General features: G+C 37.5%; 1 protein-coding gene and 1 long non-coding RNA gene across 3 annotated transcripts in view; one reads left to right on the forward strand and one right to left on the reverse strand.

Moving 5' to 3' along the window:
• Positions 1-27049, forward strand: part of LOC132014412 (uncharacterized) — a 75080-nt gene that overhangs the window by 39697 nt on the left and 8334 nt on the right. Inside the window, exons 2-9 of one of the 2 annotated variants that reach the window (XR_009403315.1) lie at positions 4799-4867; positions 8082-8181; positions 11267-11478; positions 12558-12699; positions 12844-12906; positions 15553-15793; positions 16629-16839; positions 21236-21439. This is a non-coding gene — a long non-coding RNA (uncharacterized LOC132014412). The remainder of the gene's footprint in view (positions 1-4798; positions 4868-8081; positions 8182-11266; positions 11479-12557; positions 12700-12843; positions 12907-15552; positions 15794-16628; positions 16840-21235; positions 21440-27049) is intronic. The other variant, XR_009403316.1, reaches the window with a different exon arrangement.
• IL21 (interleukin 21) lies at positions 5260-12376 on the reverse strand. Its single transcript, XM_059395418.1, has 5 exons — positions 12209-12376; positions 12065-12100; positions 7469-7624; positions 5380-5457; positions 5260-5283 (listed from the first exon to the last, which is right to left on the reverse strand). The coding sequence occupies exons 1-5, from the start codon at positions 12374-12376 to the stop codon at positions 5260-5262; spliced, it is 462 nt and encodes a 153-aa protein (XP_059251401.1).

A 27049-nucleotide genomic window follows, 5' to 3' on the forward strand; every position in this document is an offset into this window, starting at 1 on the left:
AAAACTATTTAGGAAAGTATTACAATCATCTAATTGAAAGATTGTGGTGGTGTTGAGCTAAGTGGAATCTGGAGATGGTGACAGGTGGTTGGCATCTAGAGATATTTGAAAACAGAGTTGACTGGCTTTGCTGTTAATCAGATTCAATGGATAAGAGAAAGAGAGATGCCAAGGAAAATTTCAATGCATAATTATGTATTTTGTATTTGGTTCAATTCAATTTTGTAAATATTTGTTTTCTACTATACATTATCTATTATATATAAGGCACTGTGCTAGCAAGATGCAGTTCCTTCTACAAAGAGACTTATGTTCTGGAAAGGGAAACAGATGTATTATTCAATAAATGTGTGTATATCAAAATAATATAAATAACCAAAGTATGTTAAAGTTCTAAAAGTGGGAAGAGATTAACATTGTCACAGAGATAGAGTAAGATGCTGATGGAAATCCTGGAGGAATTGATGACTAAGTTGAATATTGACAGATGCATGAGGGCTTTTCTGGGTGTTGAGGAGTAATATTCCAAGGAGAGGACATTACAAGAGCAAAGGCACAGAAGAATGAAACAGCCTGGCATGTACAGGGAACTAGAAACAGATTGGACTGGCTAGAATTTTGAAGTTCAAGGTGAAAAGAGGCTGGGAGCTGAGTGGAGCAAATGATGAAGTGTCATACATGCCCAGGTTTGGACCTAGGATTTGCTCCAAAGAAGAACCAGAGAAGGGCTTTAAATAAGGAGAAACTGTGATTGATCAGAGTTACATTTTATAAGATATTCTGGTGGCCATCCAGAGATAGATTGGAAAGAGGAAAAGACAAGAGGCCAGAAACCCAATCAAAAGTTATAACCATTGTTGAGAGCCTGCACTAAGATGATGGCAGAGGGAGTAGGCAGAGGATGGTAGAGAAAAGAAAGGATGTACTTAAGAGACAGAAATAGCAGGGTCCAATGACCAGTTGGTTTTAGTGAATGAAAGAGAAGGGAGAGTCTGGGAGGCTGAAGATACATTCCCATTAGGATTAGGGAACACTGAAAAATAGAGGAGGTCATGCAAGTGGGAAACAGTGATGAGATCAATTTTGGCATGTTGAGCTGAAGGGCCTAGAGAATAGAGATGGAAATCTTCAGGGAGAAGTTGGATATAGAGGCCTGGGAATAAGCAGAGAGAGATGGCCTTTACCTATAGATTTGTGAGTCAGCAACATACAGTGGGCAGGGGGTGAGGGCTGGTTAAAGCACCAAGAATCCATTAGACTGTTGAGGGAAGAGGTTTAAAGTGAAAAGGCGGCCAGGAAAGAATCCTTAGGAACATCCACTTCTAAGGGGAGGATACAGGAAAGCAAACCAACAGCTGGCATTGAGAATGCATAGTCAGAGAGGTAAGATAAGAACCAGGAGAAGGAGGACCCTCCAGAGTCAAAGAAGGAAAAAATAGAATGAGTAAAGGTAGCAAAATCCATGATAAGATCAAGTAAGATGAGGACTTAGACACATTTGTGAGCTGGGTAATTTGAAGGTCATCATTGACCTGACAAAGGGAAATTTTTGATATAGTGATAAGGTGTAGGATGTTAGAAATAAGACTATAGTGATTTAATGAATGAATGAATAGAAGTTGAGGGAGTATAGACATATGCAGAGACTACTGTTTCAATGAGCTTAACTGTGATTCAAATCTCTCCCCTCCATATGAGGTGAGGCTATTCCTGGACTATCCTGTGGACTAGAATAGGTGGAGGCAGATACTGAAAGCACATGAGTATTCAGAGCTAAGCATGAAGTGGGAAAGTAATTCTAGTAAGCCAGATAGAGAAGTTTGAAAGTGTCCCCAAAGATGAGAGGCCAGCTTGTGTCCAAAGCTGGAATAGGGGACCAAGATTAGGACAGTTAGGTAGGGTGTTCGTAGGCAGCTACTTGAGACGATTGCTGAATCTGAAGTTCAAGGGACTGATCAGAGACCTAATTTCTGGAGAGGGGTGGGGGACAACAAAGGGGAATTAATAAACTGAGGGTAAAGTCCTGGCTATTATGATGGAGTCTTGAGATAAATGTGGTAGAAGTAAGGAAGTTTGAGAACTAGGAGACTAGCAGGTGATGACTTTAGATATGTAAGGATAGCATATAGAGAATAGTTTTAGGCAATAAAGTCTGACACATGGCTATGGGAATGGGATGATGATGGAATAAAAGATGTAGGTGTTTGGAATTGAGGTAGTCAAGGTTCTGGGAAGTTGTGGCATTGGTGGAATCATCCCCATGGGCACTGAAGTTACCCAAGATAATTGCAGAAGTTGAATTCAAGGAAGGAATATGCCTAACTCCCCAGAAAAGATGAAGGAGTGACCAGGAGAGGACAATCATCAATGACAAGTAAGGAAAGAGAAAAGCTATATGGAATAAATGTCAAAGCAGGAAAGAGTTTTAAATAAGAGTGTGCACATAACAGGCATTGGGAAGGATATCTTCAAGTCTTCCAGGAGTTGCCATACATTTGGGAGAGTTGCAAAAGGAAGTGGTATCCTTAAGGTAGAGAGACAGGAGTCCAAGATTCCATTTCAGTGAAGTATGTAAGGAGAGAAGATACATATAAAAACAATATGCTCCCAGAAACTGAGAATCACCTTTTATTTTCTACTTAGGCTATTGAATTAAGGGTTTCCAGGGAATCACAAAGACCGTTGTACTGACTGGGAAGTATTTAATATGATCAAGTCTTAAATAAGAAGCCATGAACATAAACATTTAAAACCAAATATATAATAAATAATTATTAAGTTATAAAGTACATAGTTTGCATTAAAACTAAATTCTCGGATGCAAATGTAAATACAACAGAGCAATAATATAGAATAATAATGCTACAACTTTATACGTGTCCAAAGAAGACACTTTCTGCTACAATAGTAAAAATCATGATTGATTTTCCCTGAATTTCTGTGACCTACTGCAATGCTTTTCTGTCTTTCTTTTCTTCCTTCCTTCCTTTTGTTTGTTCGGAACATCTCTTTTGTTCCTGCAATGAGTCTTGTTACAAATGCAATTGAATTAGATTGTGTAACTGAACTTTAGATTCAGTTAAACTTCTACTCAAAAGTATGGTCAGATGTTCCCATAAGAGTATCCAGAATTTTAGAGACTCAAAAACACATAAAACTCTAAAAAAAAGGCAGAACAGACTTTAAAGATTCAATCCAACACCCTCATTCTATAGAGAAGGAAATAGAAACCGCGAAAATTTAAGCAAGTGACCATGATTTCACAGCCAGCAGAATTTCAGGCCTCCTGAATCATGACAATAATGTTTATAGGTAAGCCTTATATCCCTTTTGAGGGCTGGGTAAACCTTGAACACGGAGCAGTGAAGATGGAGCTGTTCAAGTCTTACTTCATCTTGTTTGTTCCAATGCAGTGCTTTTCTTGGGGTGTTGTTAGGATCTTTACCTGAGTCTTTAAACTCCGCTTAGTGAAGGCTCTTAACCAACACCCCATTAAATTATTTTTATTTCTAAGGTAGAATCTCCGGTCAAAGGATTAGAACAGAGATTTTTAACAGTAAACACACCAAAATAAATACATTATTTTAAATATAAAATCACAGTGTCAAAGAAGTCAACAACTATAAAGCCAGAAACAAGAAATACAGACTTCACCCTTTCCTAGTTAACTTTGCGGCCGCTTTCTACTTTTATCCCAGCAGTCTGGGCTGGCACCATTTCACACATAGGCAGGCTCTCCATGCGTGTTATCATTGTCATTGTTTACATGACCCCTCTGGAATAACATTTTAAAAATTGTAAAGCAGAATGCCTTGTTTCTGACGATACAACATTTCATTGAGAGTTGATGAAATCATTGATGGCTAATGTATCTTTCAGAACTTCAAATTTATCTGTTACTTGTTTTTAAAAGACTTTTAAGTAGATCATTTTCTCTTCTCAGAACATACAGTGTTTCCCATCCCACATCCTCTTGCACATTCACAGCCATTTTAACAATAAGAGATTCTCAAATAGCTTATAATGTTCTGGCAAAAATTTTATTTTTCTAGAGTTTTTAACTTAATATTTAAATAAACTCTGCTGGAGTTGATATGAAATGGCAATTAGAGCAGGTTTCTTATTCTTACTATCCATGGTTGAAAGTTTGGAATGTTTATGCAAGGTCTGTTTTCTATGAGGACAGGAGTCTTGGCTTCTTGATTTGTCTCCTGATTTTGATCTTATATAGATGATTGAATTTGTCTTATGCAAAGCATGCGAGCACAAGGTGTCTGTCACTTTAAAAAGGAGAAAGAAAAGAAATGAAGAAAGAAAGGTGACAGACATTTGGAGTTACTAGCTCACTCCCATACAAACATTATAACAATTTGAGATGAGAGCTACAAGACTTTTCAAATGTATTTTGTTTCAGAAGACCACCTGATATATGCCCTCTGTAGGTTTTAATTGCCATTTCCACAAGCTTAAAATGTTAGCTTATAAGGGCACTTGAACTGGGAAAGGTACTATTAATCCCACTCAAAGAAAAAAAGATTAAAGAGTGTATTCCATAAATACATTCATATCTATAGCATTTAAATATTTTTGATAAATCCCAATAAAGGAATAAGACTTTTTTGTAGCCATCTAATAAAACTATCCCTTGGCACATAAATAAACTATATATTTATACATTAGATAGTCTGAGATAAAAAGTAAACTCTTCAGATTTACATTTCTAAACACTAGGTTTTCATTTCCTTAAAAGAATAAAGACCAACTTCTCATCTTGACTATATGCTTCTGTATTTCTCAGCTTGAACAAAGGTGTATAACTTAAGTTATGATCATCAGAGACCTCATTCTTGTGGTAATCAAGATCAAGGTAAGTATAAGATCAGTAAGTTCCCAAATTAGATTTTTGGCTAAAAATTTTAAGCTTTTCCACCAATAAAGGAATATCATAGTTGGGCAATAATATCAAGTAAAAATTTTAGAAACCATAGAAACCATAACAGAGGAAATCAAACTCTAATTGAGTAGAAAGCTTTTTCAAGTTGATCAAAACAAACCATGTGGATCAAACTGAAATACTGCATTGTAATTGGGGGGAAATAATCCTGACTTTGAACACTTATCTGAGTCTTTCTCCCCATCACTAATACATTGTACTCCTCCATTTAGAAACCAAGAAGTGAGATTCACTACTGTGTTAGAGTATGTAATATAGTGTCCAGCTTCAAGTTAGATCCTCAGGAACCTCATATTCCATGTGTTCTAGGAGAGATGCTGATAAATCATCTGTGGAAATAATATACCATGAGTAACACAAACATAAGCAGCAATCTGGGTAGATAAATACAAAGTAGAAAATCAAACATAATTGCAGCTACATACCCTTTGGATGAGCGATTTCAGTCTTTCTAGGAATTCTTTGGGTGGTGTTTTCTCATAAGAATCACATGAGGGGCATGTCTAGAAATCAATGAAAGAATAATATTCTCCTTTAAAACATTTTTCCTACTTATTAAAGTGTTCAGTTAAAATTTTTTTTTCCAATTAGAAATATAAATCATGTTCACTGAAAAAAATTCAAGACGCACATAAAATTGTTCAGGAAGAAAACAATGGGAAAAATTACTTGTAATCCTATCCTCAGAGATAACCATGCAATCTTTTGATGTATATCCTTCCAGTAATGGTTTTTACAATTTGCATTTATGTTTTTTAACTTGATGGTAATTTGCTTTATTTACACTCAACATATAACAAGCATTTCCTGCATGTTAAATATTCTTCGAAAATATGATACATAATGGTTGCTTTGTATTCCAACATTGTATCAAACTTATTACTATTTTTGGACACATAGATTGTTCTAACTTTTCACTATTACATACAATACTGCAAGAACATTTCTGAATAATTTTATATGCATCTATTTTATTTGATAGAATTCTAGAAGTAGAATTACTAAATTAAAGGAATAAAAATAATTCTCTTGATGTATGTTGTGAAAAAGGTTTACCTCTGTTCATGCAGACCATACTTACTATTGTTGGGTATTGTTAAAATTTTTAATTGGATAGAAGTAGGATTTCCTTAACTTGTATTTAGTTGATTATAGGGAGAGTGAACAAATTTCATATGTGTATTACCCGCTTATATATATATTTTTAAATTCTAGGGTTTTTTTCTTTATCCTTATTCTTTTTTTTTTAAGATTTTATTTATTTATTTGACAGAGATAGATCACAAGTAGGCAGAGAGGCAGGCAGAGAGAGAGAGGGAAGCTGGCTCCCTGCTGAGCAGAGAGCCTGATGTGGGACTTGATCCCAGGACCCTGAGATCATGACCTGAGCCGAAGGCAGTGGCTTAACCCACTGAGCCACCCAGGTGCCCATATCCTTATTCTTTTTGAGAGCAAACACCAGGCCACTGCTTGATATTCAGCATCTCTAAGTCAGTTTGATGTTGTGGTGAGAGCATTTGACTGAAAGTTAGATGATAGAAGTGCTAGTTCTCATTCTACCACTTAGTATTTGTGGGGCTAGGATAATCACTTAACCTCTGTAGGTCTCATTTTCCCATCTACCAATTGAAGGTGTTTAACTAGATAGTTCTAAGCTCAATGCCAGCACTGCCATTTCATGAGTCTTTGCTATTAGGTTGCAAACACAGGCTCAGCCCCTTTCTGTCTGGAAAAGTTTTAGAGGGATACTCTTAACATTGCAACCTGGCCAAGCAATTAAAGAAAATAAAAGCCATTAAGATTTCATTTTAATCACACATGAAATTCCTTGGTGGAGAGAGAACTGATTAAAAAATATTTTGGAGCAATTTATCTTATGTGTTTATCCACTGGTTTCTATTAATTCTTGAGTTAGTCATGAGAGTATCAGCATTGCTTATGAATTGACATAAGAAGAGATATACAAGAGGGTATACCTTGTAGGACCTCCTAAAACCAGGGACTATTAAAATTCTCCAGCCAAATAAGTCTATCTATTTAAATGTAGTATTGATTCTATGATTGTACAGGACAATAATATTTATTTAAGAGAAGGCGGCCAAGTTTGAGACTTTTCTTAGTCTTTTGTAGGCTATCTCCTTTCTTGTGCAAAAACTGGGATCTGTTAATAAGAATACGAGTTATATGTGACTTGAGAGAAATGAGAGAATAATATTTAACTAGCAAGTCACAATTGGATTCTCTACCTAGCGACTTCCTCACCTTGGGAAGTTAAAGAGATTTCTTCTAGCTACCAGGGACTTTTAGAAAACTCTAGAATTTCTGGGCACTTCTAAGTCTGTGGATTTGGAAGAGGTGACTCCACTTCTCAAAATACACCATATATGATGACATGTAACTGGAAGAAAAGCACCAGAATCTCTGGCTCCAAGTGTGTTTGTGTGTGTGTGTTACATCATGTAAGAGACATAGTTAATAAGTACAAATAAGATAGATAACAAATAACAATCTTACTGGTCTGTGTATCTGTCTTTTGTCTGCATTTTTGAGAGGTAGTTTCCTCTTCAGCTGTTTCGTTAATACTTTTATTTTCTGCTCGTTGCCTCCTGTATTTGCTGCCTTTAGTTGGGCCGTCTGAAAACATGAAAAAGCTGACCACTCACAATGTTTCTGAAAGAGAAATAATTTGTATATATGTTAACAAAAGTTATTCAGAAAGTAAAAATGATCTTCCCAATCCTCTTTTTCTACCTCTACTACAATGTATTAGATCACATTTATTTCAGCAGATGATGAGCAATAAGTTCACATCATACTTAATCTTTGAGCTGAAGAGAAGGAGGCACCTGACATTTGAAATATCACCTCATATTAGGGAAGAGAGACCATAGTCCTGCCTCACAGTCAAGAGGGAAGAGCCTCACTTTTCCATAGCTCTTTATTCCTAATTCCATTTGAAGTCTGGGTGGTAGGCAGGATCTTCTTGTTTTGTGGGGGAGAGTTGGTTTGGTTTTAGAACAAGTTTTCTAAAAGTTACACTGTGCCTATTTGCAGCTTTGGGTGAGATACACTGTAGTACAATTAACAATCAATTTTATTTGTTTTTTTTCTTTCTCTCTCTCTACAGTATACATGAGAGCATCTAACGGTGACCTGTCTCAAGCATCTTCTGATCTTGTACAATACCTGGCATCGTGTTTCATTGTTGGTGAATGCTTAATAAATAGGTGTGGAGTTGACAAATGAAATAAATGAGTCAAAACCCCTACTTTGGGGAAAGGAAGTGGCTTTGACCTTTGATGACCTATTCCGTATCTAAGATTCATTATACCTGTGAAATACTACACATGACTCTTCTAAAATCCTATTCACATTCTTGGATCAGTTAGAGTAGGATTCTGCCTGAGTCAAGAAGTCAAGGAACAGAATTTGAGACTTGGCCAACCAATGGGAGGGAAGACCGCTCCTTAGAAATTAAGGGTAGTATCTCAAAGAATGGAGAAGTGGACAGAACGAGAGTCAAAACCTTGTCTCTTGGTTTAGCCAAATAAGTAGTGAGTAGTGAATAAGTCAAAAAAATCTTAAAAATCAAACTAAAAATAAAATGGAGTTTATTGGAAGAACAAAATTTAAACTGACTTGTTGCAAACATTTTAATGCTCATCTAAGAACTTGTATCCAAGTTTCTTTTTTCTTTCGGCAAATGTATGTGTAATATGCTCTCCAATCCCCAGCCCGCCCTACCATAGTTGCTGTATCCTCATTGCATTAATGTGTGTGGAAGTCACTGCCGTATAACCAGAAACCTCAATCTCTCTCAGTCCCTACAAGGGCAGTCCCATATATAACAAACTTACCTGAGTCTTCTCATGGACAATCAGCTGAAAATAGCATCTGGCCTGCTTTACATTTTCCAACTCATATGCTTACCCAGTATGAATGTTGATTAATAACATGCATCTTTAAGATACAACCCCATCAGGTTTGCTTTGCATACATAGCCACAAGCCAAAAACCAGCTTATCTGGTTTCCTTATATCAGAGCAGCTTGCCTCTCTCATAAGGGCAAGGTAATATCCTTTCCATATGTTTGCCAAAATGCTTATTTAATAGAAACTATTTATAAATGTTAATTATAGCACTTTTTTTTCCTTGAAAACCACATGTTCATGTTTGTTGAAGTTTTTTCTTTTCTCTTCTTTTTGACCACAACCGGCTTAACTTACTGGAAAAAAATAATATTCATATTTAAAGAGGTAAATTTTCCAGCTGAAACTGAAAACACTAACTGCTTCATCCGTGATGATCTGAAAAACCAGCATTTCTCACAGAAGCCCATTTTGCTGAGTTAACATTTACATATGTATGTTGAAAGAAAGTTATGTTCCAAAGAAGTAGAGGGGCCCTACCAAATGAACTCCCTTGATGTTGCCAGGAATGGTCATGATCAGTGATGAAAGATTTTATACCTGAGAAAGATTTTCTGAAAGCCTCTGAATGGCATCTGGATGCTGATACACATACTGACAGGCTGTGCTGTCTCCCCTGCCTTTCCTTGTTCACCTGTGTCAATAAGCAGTGTGGTATGTTGCTTTGTGCTTTCTGCAAGCAGCAGAGTGGGCCTTGGCGATGTGGGGTCCAGGACAAAGAACTGTTGGATTTGGTTTTGGGTGCACATCAAAGGCAGCCTCAAAGAGGAAAAGAAGTGGAGGAGCTGTCCTGCTAACTGCCTTAAGGATGTACTGAAAAGGGGCATGAAGAGATTAACCTTGCTTCAGGGAGCCTTGGTGCTCTGTCACTTACAGGGTTTAAGGATGAACCCAAAATCATGCATAGCACCACCATCTGGGAGTATCACTGTTATTTTCCTTTGCTGTGCCTTGGTGGCAACAAACTATGAGGGCAAGACTGTGATTCCTTCATCCTCGAACCCATGATAACATGAAGAGTTATGTGTCCTACATTAGTATTGCGAACAGAGGGAGAAGTACAGAAGTCGAAAGCAAGAGTAACAAACAGAGAACAGTCAAGTGCTGCTTTTGCAAGGGAGCACATTTGGCTTTGTTGTTTTGCAACTGAGTGTTTGAAAATATTTACCTCCATATAGCTTATTTTAACCCCTCTCACAGAAAGGCCTGGCCAGTCACACTAGAAAGTCTTAGTGGAGATTACCTTACCCTACACACAAACCAGGTTTAGGGTTTCTCAGTAACAACACTATTGACATTTTGGGCTAGATAATTCTTTGTTGTTAGGACTGTCCTGTGCATTCTAGGATGTTTAGTAGCACCTTCGGCCTCTAACTACTAGATGCCAATAGAAAGCAGTCCCCTATACACAATTGTGACAACCAAAAATTTCTCCAAAGTCAGATGTTCTCAGGGGGTAAAGTCATTATCAGTTGAGGACCACTGGTTATGTAATTAGAAAGAAAGAGAATGATGCCTGGCAAAGCCAATTATGGATGGGAGATGATCACTATTTGTAGCAACATTTACATGCAACATGTAAATGAATTTATTTTCCTTAAGCATTTTAGTCTTTTCAAATATCTTATAGACCCTGCTTTCATGCTAGCCCTGAAAAACTTGATATAAAGCTACTGTGGCCTTTAACTATTTTTTTCTTCCTAAGTTTGCCTGCCAACATAGTTTAAAGATTAGTTACACCATTTCTTACTTGTATCATAATCAGCATTGTTGGATAAGATTGTCAGATAGATACAGTGTCACCAAGAAAAAAAAATCTTGTTATGATGTAAAACAAAAACAAAAAAAATCTCTATCTTCAACAAAGCATAGATACTTAACAAAGGATGTACCTACTGAATCAATTCAAGTTAGAAAATGGGAAATCTTCCCTATTTTTCATTTTGCAACTTATAGACAGGGCTGGTGCAAAAGGACTCTAACCACAGCAGTTAAATAAAATGAGTGAGATGCTGAAAATGCATATTTTGATAATTAGGTCATGATTAAGAATATTCTCACTTATTGGAAAAGTCTTTCCAATAAGCTGAATGTGCTACTTTCATTTTAGATGCTGCTTATTAGAAAAGGGCCTAGTAAATGAGAGTGGTTAGGTTCAGAGCTAGAGAGTGAATTTTAGAGAAAAGCAATAGTTGTGACTCATTCACTTTCTAAACTTTTACACATAGTCATTTACGATAATTGTTTTCTCTGCAATGTATCTTTTTATGCCTCCCCTTTGTAGTGTCCTAATTACTGGTAGCACTTTTATTGTAACTCTCATTTATGCACTTAAAGGTCTGTGACAATGAAAACATTTCCCCAATTGCATTTATCTCCTCAGGTTACCTGACGTGAAGACTAGAGCAAAGTTACTAAGGAAAAGATCAGCACGGAGCACTCTTGAACTATATCCTAGATGCTTTCTTCCTGGGACCTAATGGACCTAATGGACCTAGTGGATTTAAATGGCTTAAGAGAATGGGATGAGTTTGTGAAAATAGTCCTTTTGAAGGACCTCTCCAAAGGCCAAAGACAAGACTCACTGAGGCCAAGGTATATGGGAATTATATTCTAAAGGACAGCCCTGATTGCCATTCTACCATTTTTCCTTGTTGTGCCTTCTCTCTCTTCCTTTCCCTCTCTCCCTCCTTCCTTCCTTCCTTTCTTTCCTTTTCTTCCTTTCTGTCTTTTCTTTATTGTCTTTCTTTCTTTTCACTAAAAGGTGAATTCTGCTTCTTCCAGGGTGTGTCTCTATGTCTTAGATAGGCTTGCCAAGGAGGGCTGAATAAGTTTCACACACAAGGGCTCTTACAATGTAGTTAGTTGGTTATTGTTCAGAAACTGATCATAGTATAGTTTTGTTATTCTGTCACAACAATACTACTTGGAAGTACTCTTAGAGATATTTGGAGATTAAAAATATATTTTTATATGTTTATATATGCAGTGTTTTATTGGTTGGCTTGTTGGTAAACCAATGAATGTTTGATCAAAATAAAAATAACTATTTTACTAACTATTAAACCCCCAAACTCATTAAAATTAAGTAGGTTCCTAAATAATTATGTTAATGCCTTTCTTAATTGGATTTAAAAACTTGTACCACATATATTTCACAAATAAATTCAACTGGTCTTACCTTTACATCCTCTGGAGCTGGCAGAGATTCATTGTCCTAGAGCAAAAGAAAATTAGTTCTGGGTTATTTTTATAAGTCGAAAAGTTCCTTTTATATTAATTGGAGAATATTATTTAAATTTTGTTGTGACAAATATGGCCTTACCAAGTCATTCAGATTATCTTTCAGCTGATCAACAATATCTATAAGTTGACGCAATCTAAGCAAGTGACGATCTGGCTCTTGGATGCTTGATTTATGGGCCACTGTCCCCAAGAAGATGACCATTAGGCAGATGACTATCTTCTCCATGTTGCCAGCACTGGATCTCATAAGTGCCAGTAGAGCAAGACCTTGGTCTCAGTTTTCACTGCAGTTTGACTGTGAACAGGTTGTCAGTAAAGCTACCTATTTATTCATCCTTCAGGGAGAGGTAAAGCCCTCCCATTGCAGCCTGGAAATCTTTGTAAAATGGATGAATGTGAGTAACTCTTTTTTCTTTTCCACTGGCTAGGTATACGTGTGCATGTGCTAATGCGTGGGGGCAGGGATTGATGGAGTCAACGAAATGTGCCCCATCTGCATCTTAGACAGGAAAAAGAGAAATGGGTGAATTCCAATTTTCAGCATGAATCAAGAAGCATGCATGGTAAACAGTAGGTACTACAAAACTTCAAAAAAGTAAACAAAAACACTTTGATCTCTCTTTCTTGGCCTCCCCTAGCATCTTACCTATTCCCTCAGCCAGTCATAAGGGCACTTCAATAATGAGTAAAGTGGCAACATGTGCTTTCTTGCAGGACTTATTCTTAGAGTAATAATGATGACTTTTGACTGAAATCATCCAGTATTCCATCATAAAGGTAGGAGAGGGGCTACATTTTAGGAAAGTTTAAATATCGGGGGTATTTTCCAAACTAACAAGAATATTTTAGGATTTTAATGAGCTTAAAGGGTTTAAAGTAAGATTTGCTTACAGTTCTTCCCAAGAACATCTTTAAAGTACTTTAATATTGGCTTCTAACATTTTACCAAAGTGGTTTTTAAATATATCATAATTGATTCCAAGAGATTCTGAAGAAATTCATCCCATCTCCCAATCAGGATCTCACTCTACCTTCATTTAAAACAAAACAAAACAAAACACTTTAATGTCCATCTCTTTCATATAATGCATCAATTAAATGTATGAAAGGTACTGATACTCATTCCTGTCCAAACCCAAAATTTTTTCAGTAGCAAAATCAAAAATATCCATAAATGATTCTTTTTCTTTTGAGGTAGTGTTACTTATTTCTTTTAGATGTTAATTCCTCTGGTGATGTGCAGCACTATTCTAACTACAACCAGGTAGATGTTAGAAAAGACTCAAAGTCCAGAAGTGGTTTTATCATCTTCCTCTCTGATGTTCTTCTGTCCCTACTGCTCTACCCATTTGAAAAAGTTAAATATAGCATTCTAACCAGAAGTATATTTGTACCACAGGCAGGCAGGTCTTACAAATTAAAGTCTTGATTGTGGATTTTACTTATTCACTCATTTTTCATCTATTTCATTGCATGCCCTCACCCTACTTTTATGCTAGACTGTTACATAGCCAAGATGGAGTTTGTACTTTCTAAACTTTTACACACAGTCATTTACTATAATTGTTTTCTTTGCATGTACTTGATTTGCTTGACTATGATTTTTTTTTTTTTTTATCATAGGATATCTATTCAGAGCTACTCAGGTTACTTACTATATGATCAGGAGGTCCTCCCTATAATCACTAAACTCTGTAGGGGAGGGTTCTGGGTAAACCTATGAAGTACTGTGGACGAAGAATTGCCACTTGGCCCTCAACATTGTCTGCAGTCTTTTTTCATGCTTTCCTTAGCTGCCCAAAGACATGTGAGACTCCTTATAGACACTAACCACAGTGGCTAAGAGCTCAATTTCTAAAGTAAAGTGCTTAAATTGAAATCCAGGCCTTAGCAATTAATAGCTCATCTGACCCCAGGTAGGTTAATGCAAAAGAAAGTTAAATACGGTCTTAATCATAGGGTTGCAGTGAGCCTTAAATAGACATTCCAGGTAACAGGGCTGAATGCTGCACATGATACAAATCCCAGAAATTTAAAAAAAATTAAAATCCCAGAAAATTTGTGTGTTGATTATGGATAAGAAAGAGCATGACAGGTCAGTGGTTAGCCAAAACACACAGGTGTGGCTGAGCTGATTGTAAAAATGTCAAAAAAGCCTTTCGTACTACTTAGAGAGAACCACTCCTTGCAGCCCTGGAGGGCCTCCTCAATGTCCTACGTACTCCAGTCCTTCCCTGAGACCTCCCAGCCCTCACTACTCTACATCAATCTGTGTGCCAGGATCTCCAGGGTCCTGCTTCAGCACTATGACAAGACCTTTCTGAGAATCAGACACCCTGACTTAAGTGGCATATCAGTTGTAAAGCATTTTGAATATCACCACTGGTGTGATGGGCTAATCCCTGGAAACTATGAATAGGCTAACTTTATGAATAAGAAAAGGGACTTTGAAGATGTGATAAATTAGGGGTCCTGAGATGTGAGAGTATCCCAGATTATCCAGGTGTGCCCAATATAATCACGGGGTCCTTGTAAGAGGAAGGCAGGAAGGTCAGGGTCAGAGAAGATGTGAGCACGGAAGCAGAAGTCAGGGTGATGGGGGCCTACAAGCCAGGGAACACAGGCAGCCTTTAGAAGATGGAAAAGGCAAGGAAAAAAATTCTTTCTTGGGGCCTCTAGGAGTGCAGCTCAGCAACACCTTGATTTTAGCCCCATAAAGCTCATTTTAGACTTCTGACCTCCAGAACTCTGAAATAATAAATTTGTGTTGTTTTAAGCCATTGATTCTGTGGTAATTTTTTACAGCAGCATTAAAAAAAATATTACCATATGTATTGGAGCCTTTACTCTCGGAAAAGAAGGTGGGAAAGAGAGGAGTGGCTCATGAGAGAACCCATAAAGTCTGGACTTTGTTTGTTGGGCTTTTGCGGGGTGCACACAAGGAATGTGGAGAAGAGGAAGTAAGATTAGTGTTGGCTGCCAGGTGGGGTGGGATGATAAGGATATAAATGTATAATGAGGATTTTCCAGGAAGTCTGGTGCATACTGTTACAAATTCTTCCCAGCACCAAGAAGGCTTAGCTCAGAATTAACAGTATGTTTCAAAGTTATGGAGCCAAATTTGCATTTCACTAGAATTTATCACTAGTTGAGATGAAATTTAGGGTGGGAGTGAGGAAGCTCAGATTTAACTGAGTTACATGTTATCTGCTTCGAGGTAACCTTACTGATACTTTTATGGCATCATTCCATTGGGGTCTTAGTAGCTTTAAGTTCTAATCATTTTTATAATCTAGATTTAGTCAGTTTTGCTATAATGCTCATGTGAAAAGTGAAAATTTATTCCATTGATTAAATATACCAGGGAAACATTTGAGTATAACAAGAATTTTGTGTTTGCCTACATCTGATTTCATCTATCAGAAATGCTAAATGAATGCAGGAAACTGCCTCCAGCTGAACTGAGCTGTATCGGAATGCACAAAATGCACACACGCCTCCAACATCCTCCAGCTGCCTCCGTTCACCAGGTGTATGATGAGCCATGCTCGTCCACATCTGGGCTTGCAAAGTTCCGTCCTCGAAAACCCTCCATTGACATTTCTCAATAGCTCACAAGCTGCGACAGTCAACCCCCGTGAACAAACTTCAACCCTTTTTCTAGGTAAAGTGCCATACTTATAGTAGTATCTATGTATTTCTTAACTATTTAACATGTGTAAAACGGCTATATTTTTTATTAGGTTTCTACCACCTTTTTTAAGTGTCTCTGACAACCTGATGGAGTGCCGGGCCCCTAATCTCATTTTCCCCATAAGCTCTGTGGTTGTTGTTGTGCAATGTTGTGTAGTACAATGATTTTGAGGAAAGTATGTGTCACACTATAGCAGAACTGACTGTATTTTGTCTGGAAGTGGTCACATTTAAGCCTCAACAGCCACTAGTTCTATCCAGGTAAAGATCAAGACTAAGATAGAGAATTTATTCTTGAGCAGGGAGGAAAAAAGGGAGACGGAGGAGGGAGGGAGAATGGAAAACTAATTACTTTGTATTTTTACACATTTCCCAACTGAGCTTGGGTATTTTAAAACCCTGGTGCCATTCCTTCCATGGCCCTTCCCCATCAGCACAGGGAGTCTGTCTTGGCCTCTGTGGACCCCCTGAGACCACATCAATGTGTTTCAGTGGTCCAGGAGCCTCCTGAAGTCATTTGCAAAATTTGGTGTTCCTGTTTGTGGTAAGAGGAAAACCTTACATTTCATCTGCTTCTCAGAGGAAATGTCAGCAACTGCTATTTTTATTTTCCAGGCTCCAGAGAGTTCTTTGAGGGGCAGAGTAACCCCTAATTCTTCTGCATATATACATCATTGTGTATAAGTACAGCAGCTTCAGACCTTGTATCTGGGAGAAGCTAAGGGTGGCAGTCCGGCTGGAAGGCATGCTTGTGTAATAAGCACACTGCTTTTACTGAACTTCTATGTTTATTTGGTACCTTACAGCGAGGTGGTGGTTTCTGCTAGAGGCATTCTTTCCAGGAATGTAACTCGGGTCATCACCATGAAAGCACGGTGCTCTAGTCACCCACAAAGGGGATTTATGGATACATTTCAAGAATTTCTCTAATGGACTGTGCCTGAAGACTACCTGTTCTGTGTAGGAATGAAGCCTGGGAACCGAAGAAGGCTTCTAGCCAGGGAGAACAGACTGATGGTGAGAGGAATAAAAGGAAGGGAAGAGTTAAAATGAATGCTGCTAGTTCATGGTTTTGCATGGGGAAAGCTGTACTGGAAACTATTTGGCTCAAGTCCCGTGTCCTATCTTGCAGCTCTTCTTGTGGTCATCATTTGTCAAATACTTTCTGCTTTTCACTTGCTGCATCCCCTCATGGATAGAATTAGATATTTTGCAGGATGATCTCTGAGAAAGAGGCCTCCACTGGTTCAATATTAAGTTATTATGATATGTACCACTGCTACCAACAAAAGGTATTCAGACAGATGGCTGGTTTCTAGATAACTATGACACCCATCAGTGAGGCTAGAGATCAGTTGTCCTTCATTCCATCAACCAAATTCCACATCAGGAGATATGACAAGCCCCACCAACCTTATCTAGAATCCTTGTCCATGATCAAAGAAACACTATTGTCTCCTTCCCTAGAGTGATGAGTAGCTATAAACATCTTGGCCCTACAGCCCTTAATGCATGGTCATAAAGATTTAAAAATGTGATGTCGGTCTTTGCTGTGCCCTCTTTTTTAGGTATCTACTGAGCCCTTGTTAATCACCTGAATAGGAACCTCCCCCAGCTTCCTCCCAAGGGGCAACAGTAGGACCTCTTAGAAAGGAGTTTGCAGACTCATTTTGGACAGTTATTTCTGTTTCTAGGAATAAGGATCATTTTTGGAAACTTACTAGTTTTCATCTTTTTTTAAGGTTGATTGATTGATTGATTGATTTGAAAGAGACAGAGAGAGAGTAGCAGAGAGCACCAGCAGAAGTCAGGGGGGCACAGAGGGAGAGGGAGAGAGAATTTCAAGCAGACTCCATGCTGAGCTGGAGCCCAATGCAAGGCTCAATCTCATTACCTGAGCCGAAATCAAGAGACAGATGCTCAACTGACTGGGCCACAAAGATTTTCATCTTTTATTTACAAAAGTAATACATCTGTGTCATAAAACAATGAATTCAAAATATATACAGTTGTATGAAGTAAAAAGCAAAATGTTAAATTACTCCCTTTTCCTCCCTCATTTTCACTCCTCTTGAGAGTTTACTATATATCATTCTAGACTATTTTCCTATGTACATAGAATATCAAAGAATAGATATAGATATATAGAGATTGAATAAAATAGAATTTTATATGGAGAAGAGATATATGGAAATTAAGAGAGAGAGGGATGCAGACATATAAAAATCTGTTAATACAAATTTAATCTTACCATGCATATTCTACAACTTTTTTTTTTTTTTTTTACTTGAAATATGTCAGGGACAACAATCCATACAGTGTTCATATACAGGGCTATCTCAATTAAATAGCTGGATTAATATTTCATTGTATGGCTTTATATAATAATTTACCCATTCATACTCCTATTGATAAATATTTAAATTGTTTCCAGTTTGTATCTCCTACAAAGAGTGCTTCAATGAACACTCTTAAACATCTATATCTTTAAGCATATGTGAAATATATCCCTTTAAGATACATATACTACATTTCATTTCCCAACTGGAAAGATTATATCCTTTTAACAATTTGATAGAAATTGCCAAAGTGCCTTTTAACATGTCATATCTACATATTTACACTCTAACAACAGAATTTCCTTTGCTCCTCCACTCTCAAACCTTTTATGTTATGAATATTTTAAATATTTGCCAATGTGCGGGGCGCCTGGATGGCTCACTGGGTTAAGCCTCTGCCTTCAGCTCAGGTCATGATCTCAGGGTCCTGGAAATCGAGCCCCACATCAGGATCTCAGGAGCTCAGCTGGGAGCCTGCTTTCCCCCCTCTCTCTTCCTGCTGCTCTGCCTACTTGTGATCTCTCTCTCTCTGTCAAATAAATAAAATCTTTGAAAAAAAAAATTGCTGATGTGCTTAGGCAAAAACACGATATCTTGTCATTGGTTTATCTTTCTTTGATTAATAGTTAAGTTTGGCTCATTTTTATATCTTATTATCAGCCTATTTCTTTTCTGTGAACAGCCTTTTTCATATTCTTTGTCGTCTATGGGGTTGTTTCCTACTTACTTGTAAGGCTCTTTTTTCTATTATATATATTTCCATTTCATATAAAGATATGTTAAACATATTGATATTATCTCCTTTATGGCATCTTTGCCATATAGAAATTTTGAGTTTTTATGTTATTATATCTGAGAATATCGTGTTTTATGTCATGAATTCCTGTTTAATATCAAAATGCCTTACTTTCTATAATAGTAAATGGTAGTAATGACTTTAGTGTTCATCTTGTTTGAGTAGTTCTTTTTTTTTTAATTATTATGTTCTTGCTTGAGTAATTCTAATGTCAGGGAGGTCACTATGAATTCAGGGGTGCTTTTAAATGAATTTGCATTTAATTTGTTGTTAAGACTAGCTATGTTTTTTTGAAAACTAACATATATATGGTTGAAGATGATTTAGCCAATTTGTAGACAATGCCCCATGAATTTATTAGATTCATGGGCTCCCTGAATACACTGTTTTAGAACAAATATTGGATACCAGCCATTTATTTGATACATCATTTGCAAATATCTTTTCCCATTCTGTAGGTTGCCCTTTAGTTTTGTTGATTATTTCCTTTGCTGTGCAGAACGTTTTTTTCTTAATGAAGTCCCAATTGTTCATTTTTGCTTTTGTTTCCTTTGCCTTTGGAGACACATCTATGCTGAGGTCAAAGAGGTTGCTGCCTGTGTTCTCCTCTAGGATTTTGATGAATTCCTGTCTCATATTAGGTATTTCATCCATTTTGAGTTTATATTTGTGTGTGGCATAAAGAAAAGGTCGAGTTTCATTCTTCTGAATGTGGCTGTCCAATTTTCCCAGCACCATTTGTTGAAGAGACTCTCCTTTTACTGTTGGGTATTTTTTTCTGCTTTGCCGAAGATTGGTTGACCATAGAGTTGAGGGTCTATTTCTGGGTTCTCTATTCTGTTCCATTGATCTATGTGTTTGTTTTTATGCCAGTACCATGCTGTCTTGGTGATCACAGCTTTGTAATAGAGCTTGAAGTCTGGAATTGTAATGCCACCAGCTTTGGTTTTCTTTTTCAACATTCCTCTGGCTATTCAGAGTTTTTCTGGTTCCATACAAATTTTAGAATTATAAAGAAGATGTGGTGTGTGTGTGTGTGTATATATATATATATATATATATATATATATATACAATGGAATATTACTCAGCCATCAAAAAGGGTGAATACTTATATTAAATACATTTACATCAACATGGATGGAATTGGAGGGTATTATGCTGAACAAGATAAGTCAATCAGAGAAAGATAAGTATTATATGGTTTCACTCACATGTGGAATATAAGAAACAGGGCAGAGAACTATAGGGGAAGGGAGACAAAACTAAATAAGTCATCAGAGAGGAAGAAAAGCCATAAGAGACTCTTAACTACAGGAAACAAACTGAGGGTTGGTGGAGGTGTGGTGGGTGGGGGGATGGGATAACCTGGGTGATGGCCATTAAGGAGGGCACATGACGTGATGAGCACTGATAAATGTTATATGCAACCGATAAATTATTGAACACTACGCCTGAAACTAATGATGTACTATAAGTTGGATAATTGAATTTAAATAATAAAGAACAAAGATTAGACATGATATGTAATTATTTTGTGCATATATACCCAACCTCAACCTTAAACTATACTCGGGGGACAAGGTACTGAAGAATCCTGAAATGACATCTGAGTCATCAAAAATCATTATTTTTCATTGCCATTTTAATGATGAATTATAGGACAGATTTAGTACTTCAATTCTTTAAATATTGATTCTCCATGTACAGTATGCATAAATGAGAGTGACTGATTAACAAAGTGAAGGACAGGGAACAAGCTGTGAGCTTTGCTCAAAGGCTGAGGGCTCAAAATCTCAAAGAAATCAGCCATTAAATTGAGAAATAGTCACACATAAGAGACTCTTCTTCGGCTAATAAAGGGGGGAGGCAGGGGTAGCTCCTGCTAGGAAAAGACCTTGGAACAATTTTTAAAAAGTAATATTAATAATTTTTAAAACAAACACTTATAGGGATGCCTGGGTGGCTCAGTTGGTTAAGCTCTTGATTCAGTTGGTCTGAGTCTTGATTTCAGCTCAAGTTGTGGTCTCTGGGTCATGAGATCTAGCTGCGTTGGACTCTGTTCTCAGCACAGAATCTGCCTGTCCCTCTCCTTCTGCTCCTCCCCACCCCTTGCACTGTTTTTCTCCATCGCTCAAATAAATAAATAGAAATAAAATCTTTTTAAAAAAGAAAGAAAAAAAAGAACAAACACATATATAGCTGAGTACTTTACAGACATTATCTTATGTAAAGCAACAATGTGGTAACTAAGTACTTTTGTTATCCCTCCTTACAGACAAGAAAACCAAGGTTCTAAAAAGCAGAACATTGAATGATTGGGTGATCTGCCTGTACAGCCTGACCAGTTCTCTCCACAACAGGAAATTTCCTCCATTGCCAATATCATTGGATTAGAACAAAACAGTCTGTGCAGATACAGTCTGATACTCCATGAAAGGATTGGACCCCAATGATGTTGCGTCTGACACATGGATTTGGGGTAAGGAGTCCTTTTGCAAAATTATTCTTGGTGGCATCCAGAATGTAAATGTATATCTTGTCTGGGTTAATAATAATCAGCTTCCAATCTGGGTTGGAATATCCAACTGTCTCTCTTTTATTTATTTAACCAGTGACAACCTGGTCCAGTATTAAGACTTGACAATAATTTCCTGATGTTTTATATCCATGAAAGAAGAAAGAAAAAAGTGAACAAACTCCTATAGCCATTTAGGTCTTGAATAGCATAGACAATCAGAAAATCAGCTATCTTGACAATTTAATGGCCAAACATATAACTAAGTTATTTACATCTATTTTACCAATTATCATTGTTATTTGAGCCTTTTCTTTGTAATGAGAACATTAGAACACTCACCTTCTGCTCCAGTTAGCCCCCAGAACTTTAAAATAGGCACCAAGGAGGAAATCAGGACAGAACAAAAGAAACAAAAGAAAACAAAAACAAAACAAAAGAGAGTTAACTAAAATTCAGTCTTCATGATATGAGGAGATGGATAGTTCAGTGTTTGTGGATGTCCACAGATAAGTCGTCACAGGTCATCACATGTCATGTCAGCCCATTTGGCAAAAGTCCTGTTATTTCTGCCATCCGTATGTGCATCAGCTGGAGACTTTAATGGCATGACAGGGCTGTAGGACTCTCTGGCCCTTGACTTGGTTTTTACCCAGCTTTCAAAACCACTGCTCTGATCTTTGTTGGTGTGTTAAGAGAATAATCTTTAATGGATTTGGTATTCAGATCATCATTTAGAATGGAGACCTTAGAAATGTAAGAATTAAGGCAGTTGAGGAAGATCAACAGTGATCATTGAGAATGATGACCCCCAGTGATCACAACCCAAATGATCCACAGAATTTAGGAAAGTTCTGAGTGTCCACCTCCCTCTCCTTTTGATTCTGCCTCACCCTCTCTCTGGATCTCTCTATTCTTCCATTCTCTCTGCAGATTTCTTCTCTCTTCTTCTCTTTTCCCAGCTTTGTTTGATTTCATCACAATTTGTTTCTTGTTCAATCCTCATATCATGAAATGAACATATATTTTAATTATAGTTGTTTTATTAAACAAAGTTTTCTAGTTTCTAAGTATTCATTTAAAGTAAAATCACTTGAGTGCTATATTCTCTTTTAGGAGCAAAGAATTATGACCTTCGGTATTTGATCTTTGTTGGTTTTTTTCCCCCCTCTCTTTAATGAGTCCATGATACTTTAACAAGAAAGCAACACTCTGCCTTTTCCTGATCTATGAAACCATAAGTCAGGGAAAGTTGTAAAAAGGCAATATCTGAGAAAAAATTAATTTGGGAATATCCTGTTTTCTTTCTGAATCTTTATGGAGCTATTTTATTTTAGAAAGAGCTCTCTTTTACCTGTGTTAATTTTTCCCTGTGTTCAAAGCTCTCTGAGCTGCCACAGTCATGGACCTCTATGGAAAACTTCACACTGTTGTTTCCTACTTTACACATAACATGCCCCAAACTTCTCTCTCTCTCTCTCTTACACACACACATACACACACACACACCCAGAAGGGAGAAAATACTTTCATGTGAGTATTTCTAAGTTTTATGCAGGTAATCCAGGAAGAGAAAGTTCTTCCCATATAATATTGCATATCATAATTGGTGTACCATAGTAGTTTATTAAATTCCATTTATTATTTGGAGGCTTCCGGAGACAGAGCTCAAGGAGAGTTTTAAGAAAAAGACATTAAATTTAAAAGTCCTTGATAACTGAAAGTATACGTGAAATAAAACTCAACATCCTTCATGATGTGTCCCCTGAGAGCATTAGGCAACATCTGAGAGGGGATCATGAGGTGACTTGGCTGAGATAGAAGGACAGCCTCAGACACAGGCAACAAATTAAGGGAGTTTTGAGACCAAACTAGAGGAAGGTGAGAAAAGTACATTGAAAGTGTGTTCTGTGTACATATCTAGTGCACATATCAGGCATTAATACGTGCCACAAATAAGATGACATTTCAGTAAGGTAAATGTGACAAGGTTTGGAGTAATTGACTAACAAACACCTGTAGAAGTTTTAGGAGACTCATTATCCCTTTATTTTAAAAAAGCGATATCACTCCCCTCACAGGGCTCTTTGGAGAGGCCGCCGTGTGGGTGAAGGTGAGGGAAGATGGGCGGCATTTTGTGCCCTTCCTTCACTGCTTTCATCAGGGAAAGTCTTCTTTCATCTGTTTTACACGTAAGGTCCTGGGTAAGATTTAATTTAGAAAAAAGATTTATCCTCTAAGGGGAAAAAAAAAAGTTTTAAAGTGACTGATTGAGCTCCCTATTCTCTGAGCCCAGGGTAGCCGAGCCTCCTGCCCATGCCCAGGTGTCCTGCCTTGGTTGAGGAAGCCACAGCCCACAGAGGGTTTGGCAAGCCCACTCTTGCACCGTGGCCCACGGGTTGCTAATAGATCATGACAGTTAACATTTACCAGGTACATATTCTGTGCCAGGAATTATTCTCAGTTTTTTACGTATTCTACCTTTTACTATTCTTGGACAATGTATTTATATATTAATGCATAGTAAACCAGGCTACCTCTTACAATCAATGACAACCTAGAGTCAACGAAGTGCAATAAACTACCTAATCCTCACCTTTGTGAGGTAATTATTTTTATCGTTCATTTTAGAGATGAGAGAACTGAAAAAGGGTTCGGGAAACTTGTGCAAGGTCACACTTGTAAGTGCTAATGTGTGTCTACTGCTCAAACATATTGCCAATGGCAAGAGGCCCAGGATGATTCCTATTATTGTAGGAACAGACAATTGGACATGGGAATACAATGACATCACATGAAATTACGTGTAACTTGCCAAGAAGAGGAAGCTTAAAACTCACAATTTTCTGTATTTCTATAAACTCTGTCCTCTGTTAGTAATTTTCTTATTCTTAGTAAAAATCATCAGTCTTTTAATGAGAAAAATGACAAGGAAGTTTTTGCCTTGAAAGGGTATGTGTTAAGTCCATTAAAACTGATCCTTGCACATAGCAGGGACCTGTTAAATATTAGTTCCCTGACTTTCTTCAGGGGTCAAAAAAACCAAACAAACCCAAAAACCACTTTCTTATGGATCATACCTTTAAAATGTTATCACAGTGGTGGTTGCCACGCCTGATGCTGAATTTATTTGCTAAATAGACATTGAGGAATATTGTGGTTAGGGCTCTGACAATCTCAGTTATTTCTAAACAGATTTACAAGATGTAAAATAATTTTCCTGACTACTCAAGAAATAGGAAAGGGGCACCTGGGTGGCTCAGTGGGTTAAAGCCTCTGCCTTTGGCTCAGGTCATGATCTCAGGGTCCTGGGATCAAGCCCTACATTGGGCTCTCTGCTCAGCTGGGAGCCTGCTTCCCCTGCCACCTTCCCCACCCCGCCCCGCCCTCCGCCTGCGGCTCTGCCTACTTGTGATCTCAATCCCTCTGTCAAATAAATAAAATCTTCCAAAAAGAAAAAAAAAAAAAGAAAAAAAGAAGAAGAAGAAAGAAAGAAAGAAAGAAAGAAAGAAAGAAAGAGGAAAGACCTTTAGGCAAAGGAGGATCATCTATAATTGTTCACTCTAAGCTCACTGGAATAAAGGTGAAAAGAATTAAAATGAATCATTCTGATCAGGTATAGAATGTCTTAATTGTTAGAAAGATGAATAAGAACAAGACCCACAGGGGAGCTCAGTATGCTTCCGCTTTGTGTGTGCATGAAGTGGGGAAAATACATGGTTTCCCTGTCACCTACTGAGAGCAAATGGGCAAATGACGTGAATTTAGCATAAGTCACCTAGGAGGCCTGTGGCTTAGGAACATGCTGAGTCAATTTGCTACTTGAGAATTTACATCGCCTTGATGGTGGACTTCCCCAAAAGTGGAATTCTAAGCAACCTCACATCCCTACCTGGGGAAAGCAGAGATTTCCTTTTTCCTTTATCTCTGACAGTCCAATCGTGAGGTGGATTTAGACCAGACCTTATTCCTTCCACCCACATTTTCCTTTACATAACAACAGAAAAAGATTTTTCCTACAGCTTAGTCACTGGCAGATTAAATAGCATTCTGAAAATTAGGAGGCAAAGTGACAAACTGCTTTCAAGGAATTTGTTTTTCATCTCTAAGTTGAGGAGTCTTGAACTCATTATTCAGCATTTATCATAAACATGCACTAACCTGAAAGATAAAATAAGATGCTACTTAAAACAATAAATAGGAAGCATTACATCATCAGAAAACACTTATGGAGACTGTGCTTATTTGGTATTTCTTGAGATGATATCAGGTCCCTGCTTTGTGAAGACACACGGCAAACCTTAATGACACGCGTGCTTGAGAAAATGAAAGCACGCAGGCCTTTATGTGTGAAAATGACACTAAATAAGATCAGACAAATGTGCGCTCGAGGTTTGTTTTTCAGTCGCACTGAGGGTTTTTTTCCATAATTTCTGTTCACATTTACTGCTGATGACCCATGTATGATTTTAAGATGAACTTAGGAGGAGTTAGAAGCACCATTTTTGCTCACAAAATGGATTTTGTCTTTGAGACTTTCACAGGAATTAAAACCTATAATCTAGACTTACATGAATTTGGGGACAGGCTAGTAAAGCACACGTTAAGACATTGGTAAGATACGGAAGTCATGACAATATTAGCTACATCTAGATTAATCTGATAAAATTAGTTGGGTGAATTATTATGGAATAAGAATTTCAGACATTTAATATGCTGGGGAGATTCCTTCATTAGGCTTAGCATTAAATTCATCTCAATGATGGTGGGTTAAATTCCTTGGTTGTTTTTTTCTGTTTTTAGGCAGCACCTCAGATAACGGCCACTGGCTACAATGTAAAGACTCCGGATGACTGTTCTTGCTCGCTGCTTTCTTTCCAGGGTCTGGCACAATGCAGGGCACACAAAGGCACTTAGTAAATATTTGCTGCATTAATGACTGATTGATTGAATGACTGAAAGGCCTAATTCACTGATTATTGGCATGTATAAGAAATGTAATCGCATACCAACCACCTGCTCAACCCTGATTCTTACAAATAGAGAATTGAGACTTAGCAGGCACAAAATGAGATAGAACAACTTTAGTCTATTAATCTAAGCATCACGAAAGCAGATAACGCAGGTTCTAGAAAATAGATAGTGACTTCTCTGCAGTTATAGCCACCCAAAGAAGCCTGCAGGTGTACCCTAGATAAGATAGTTTCCGCTCATGTAAGAGAATCACTTGTTAATTAATGTAGAAGCGGTCACTTGAACAGAAAGCTAGGCAAATGCCTTGAGCCGTTAAAAAATAATTTCCTTCAGAAAAGCATTTCTTTTGATGGTAACTTTTAAAAATAATTTATGTAGTTTCTTTTTCAGTAGCCGTGCTCGATCTGTATCGTGCAGCATTATTAGCATTTGTTAACAACAGAAGTGGTAAGGAAATTACTCACCACAATAGTTAGATTGGGTTATTAGAGGCAAAGGGAGAAGAGTGGCCTTACAAGTACTCAGTTCAGATTGCTGCAGTCAGCAGAGGTGTGGGCCATGGTGGGGGAGGATGTGAGAATGGAGGAGGGAATTGGCTTG

This window comes from Mustela nigripes, chromosome 1 (genome assembly GCF_022355385.1).
Source record: "Mustela nigripes isolate SB6536 chromosome 1, MUSNIG.SB6536, whole genome shotgun sequence".
Lineage (NCBI taxonomy): Eukaryota > Metazoa > Chordata > Mammalia > Carnivora > Mustelidae > Mustela > Mustela nigripes.

Bases quoted from the DNA above. Each gene is read 5' to 3' on its own strand.
- IL21 (XM_059395418.1), bottom strand. From the start codon at position 12,376: ATGAGATCCAGTGCTGGCAACATGGAGAAGATAGTCATCTGCCTAATG. The intron at 12,101-12,208 runs GTAAGGCCATAT...CTTTTGCTCTAG, and splicing joins AAGATAATCTGAATGACTTG to GACAATGAATCTCTGCCAGC. The intron at 5,458-7,468 runs GTAAGATTGTTA...ATTGATTTCTAG, and splicing joins AAAGACAGATACACAGACCA to ACATGCCCCTCATGTGATTC.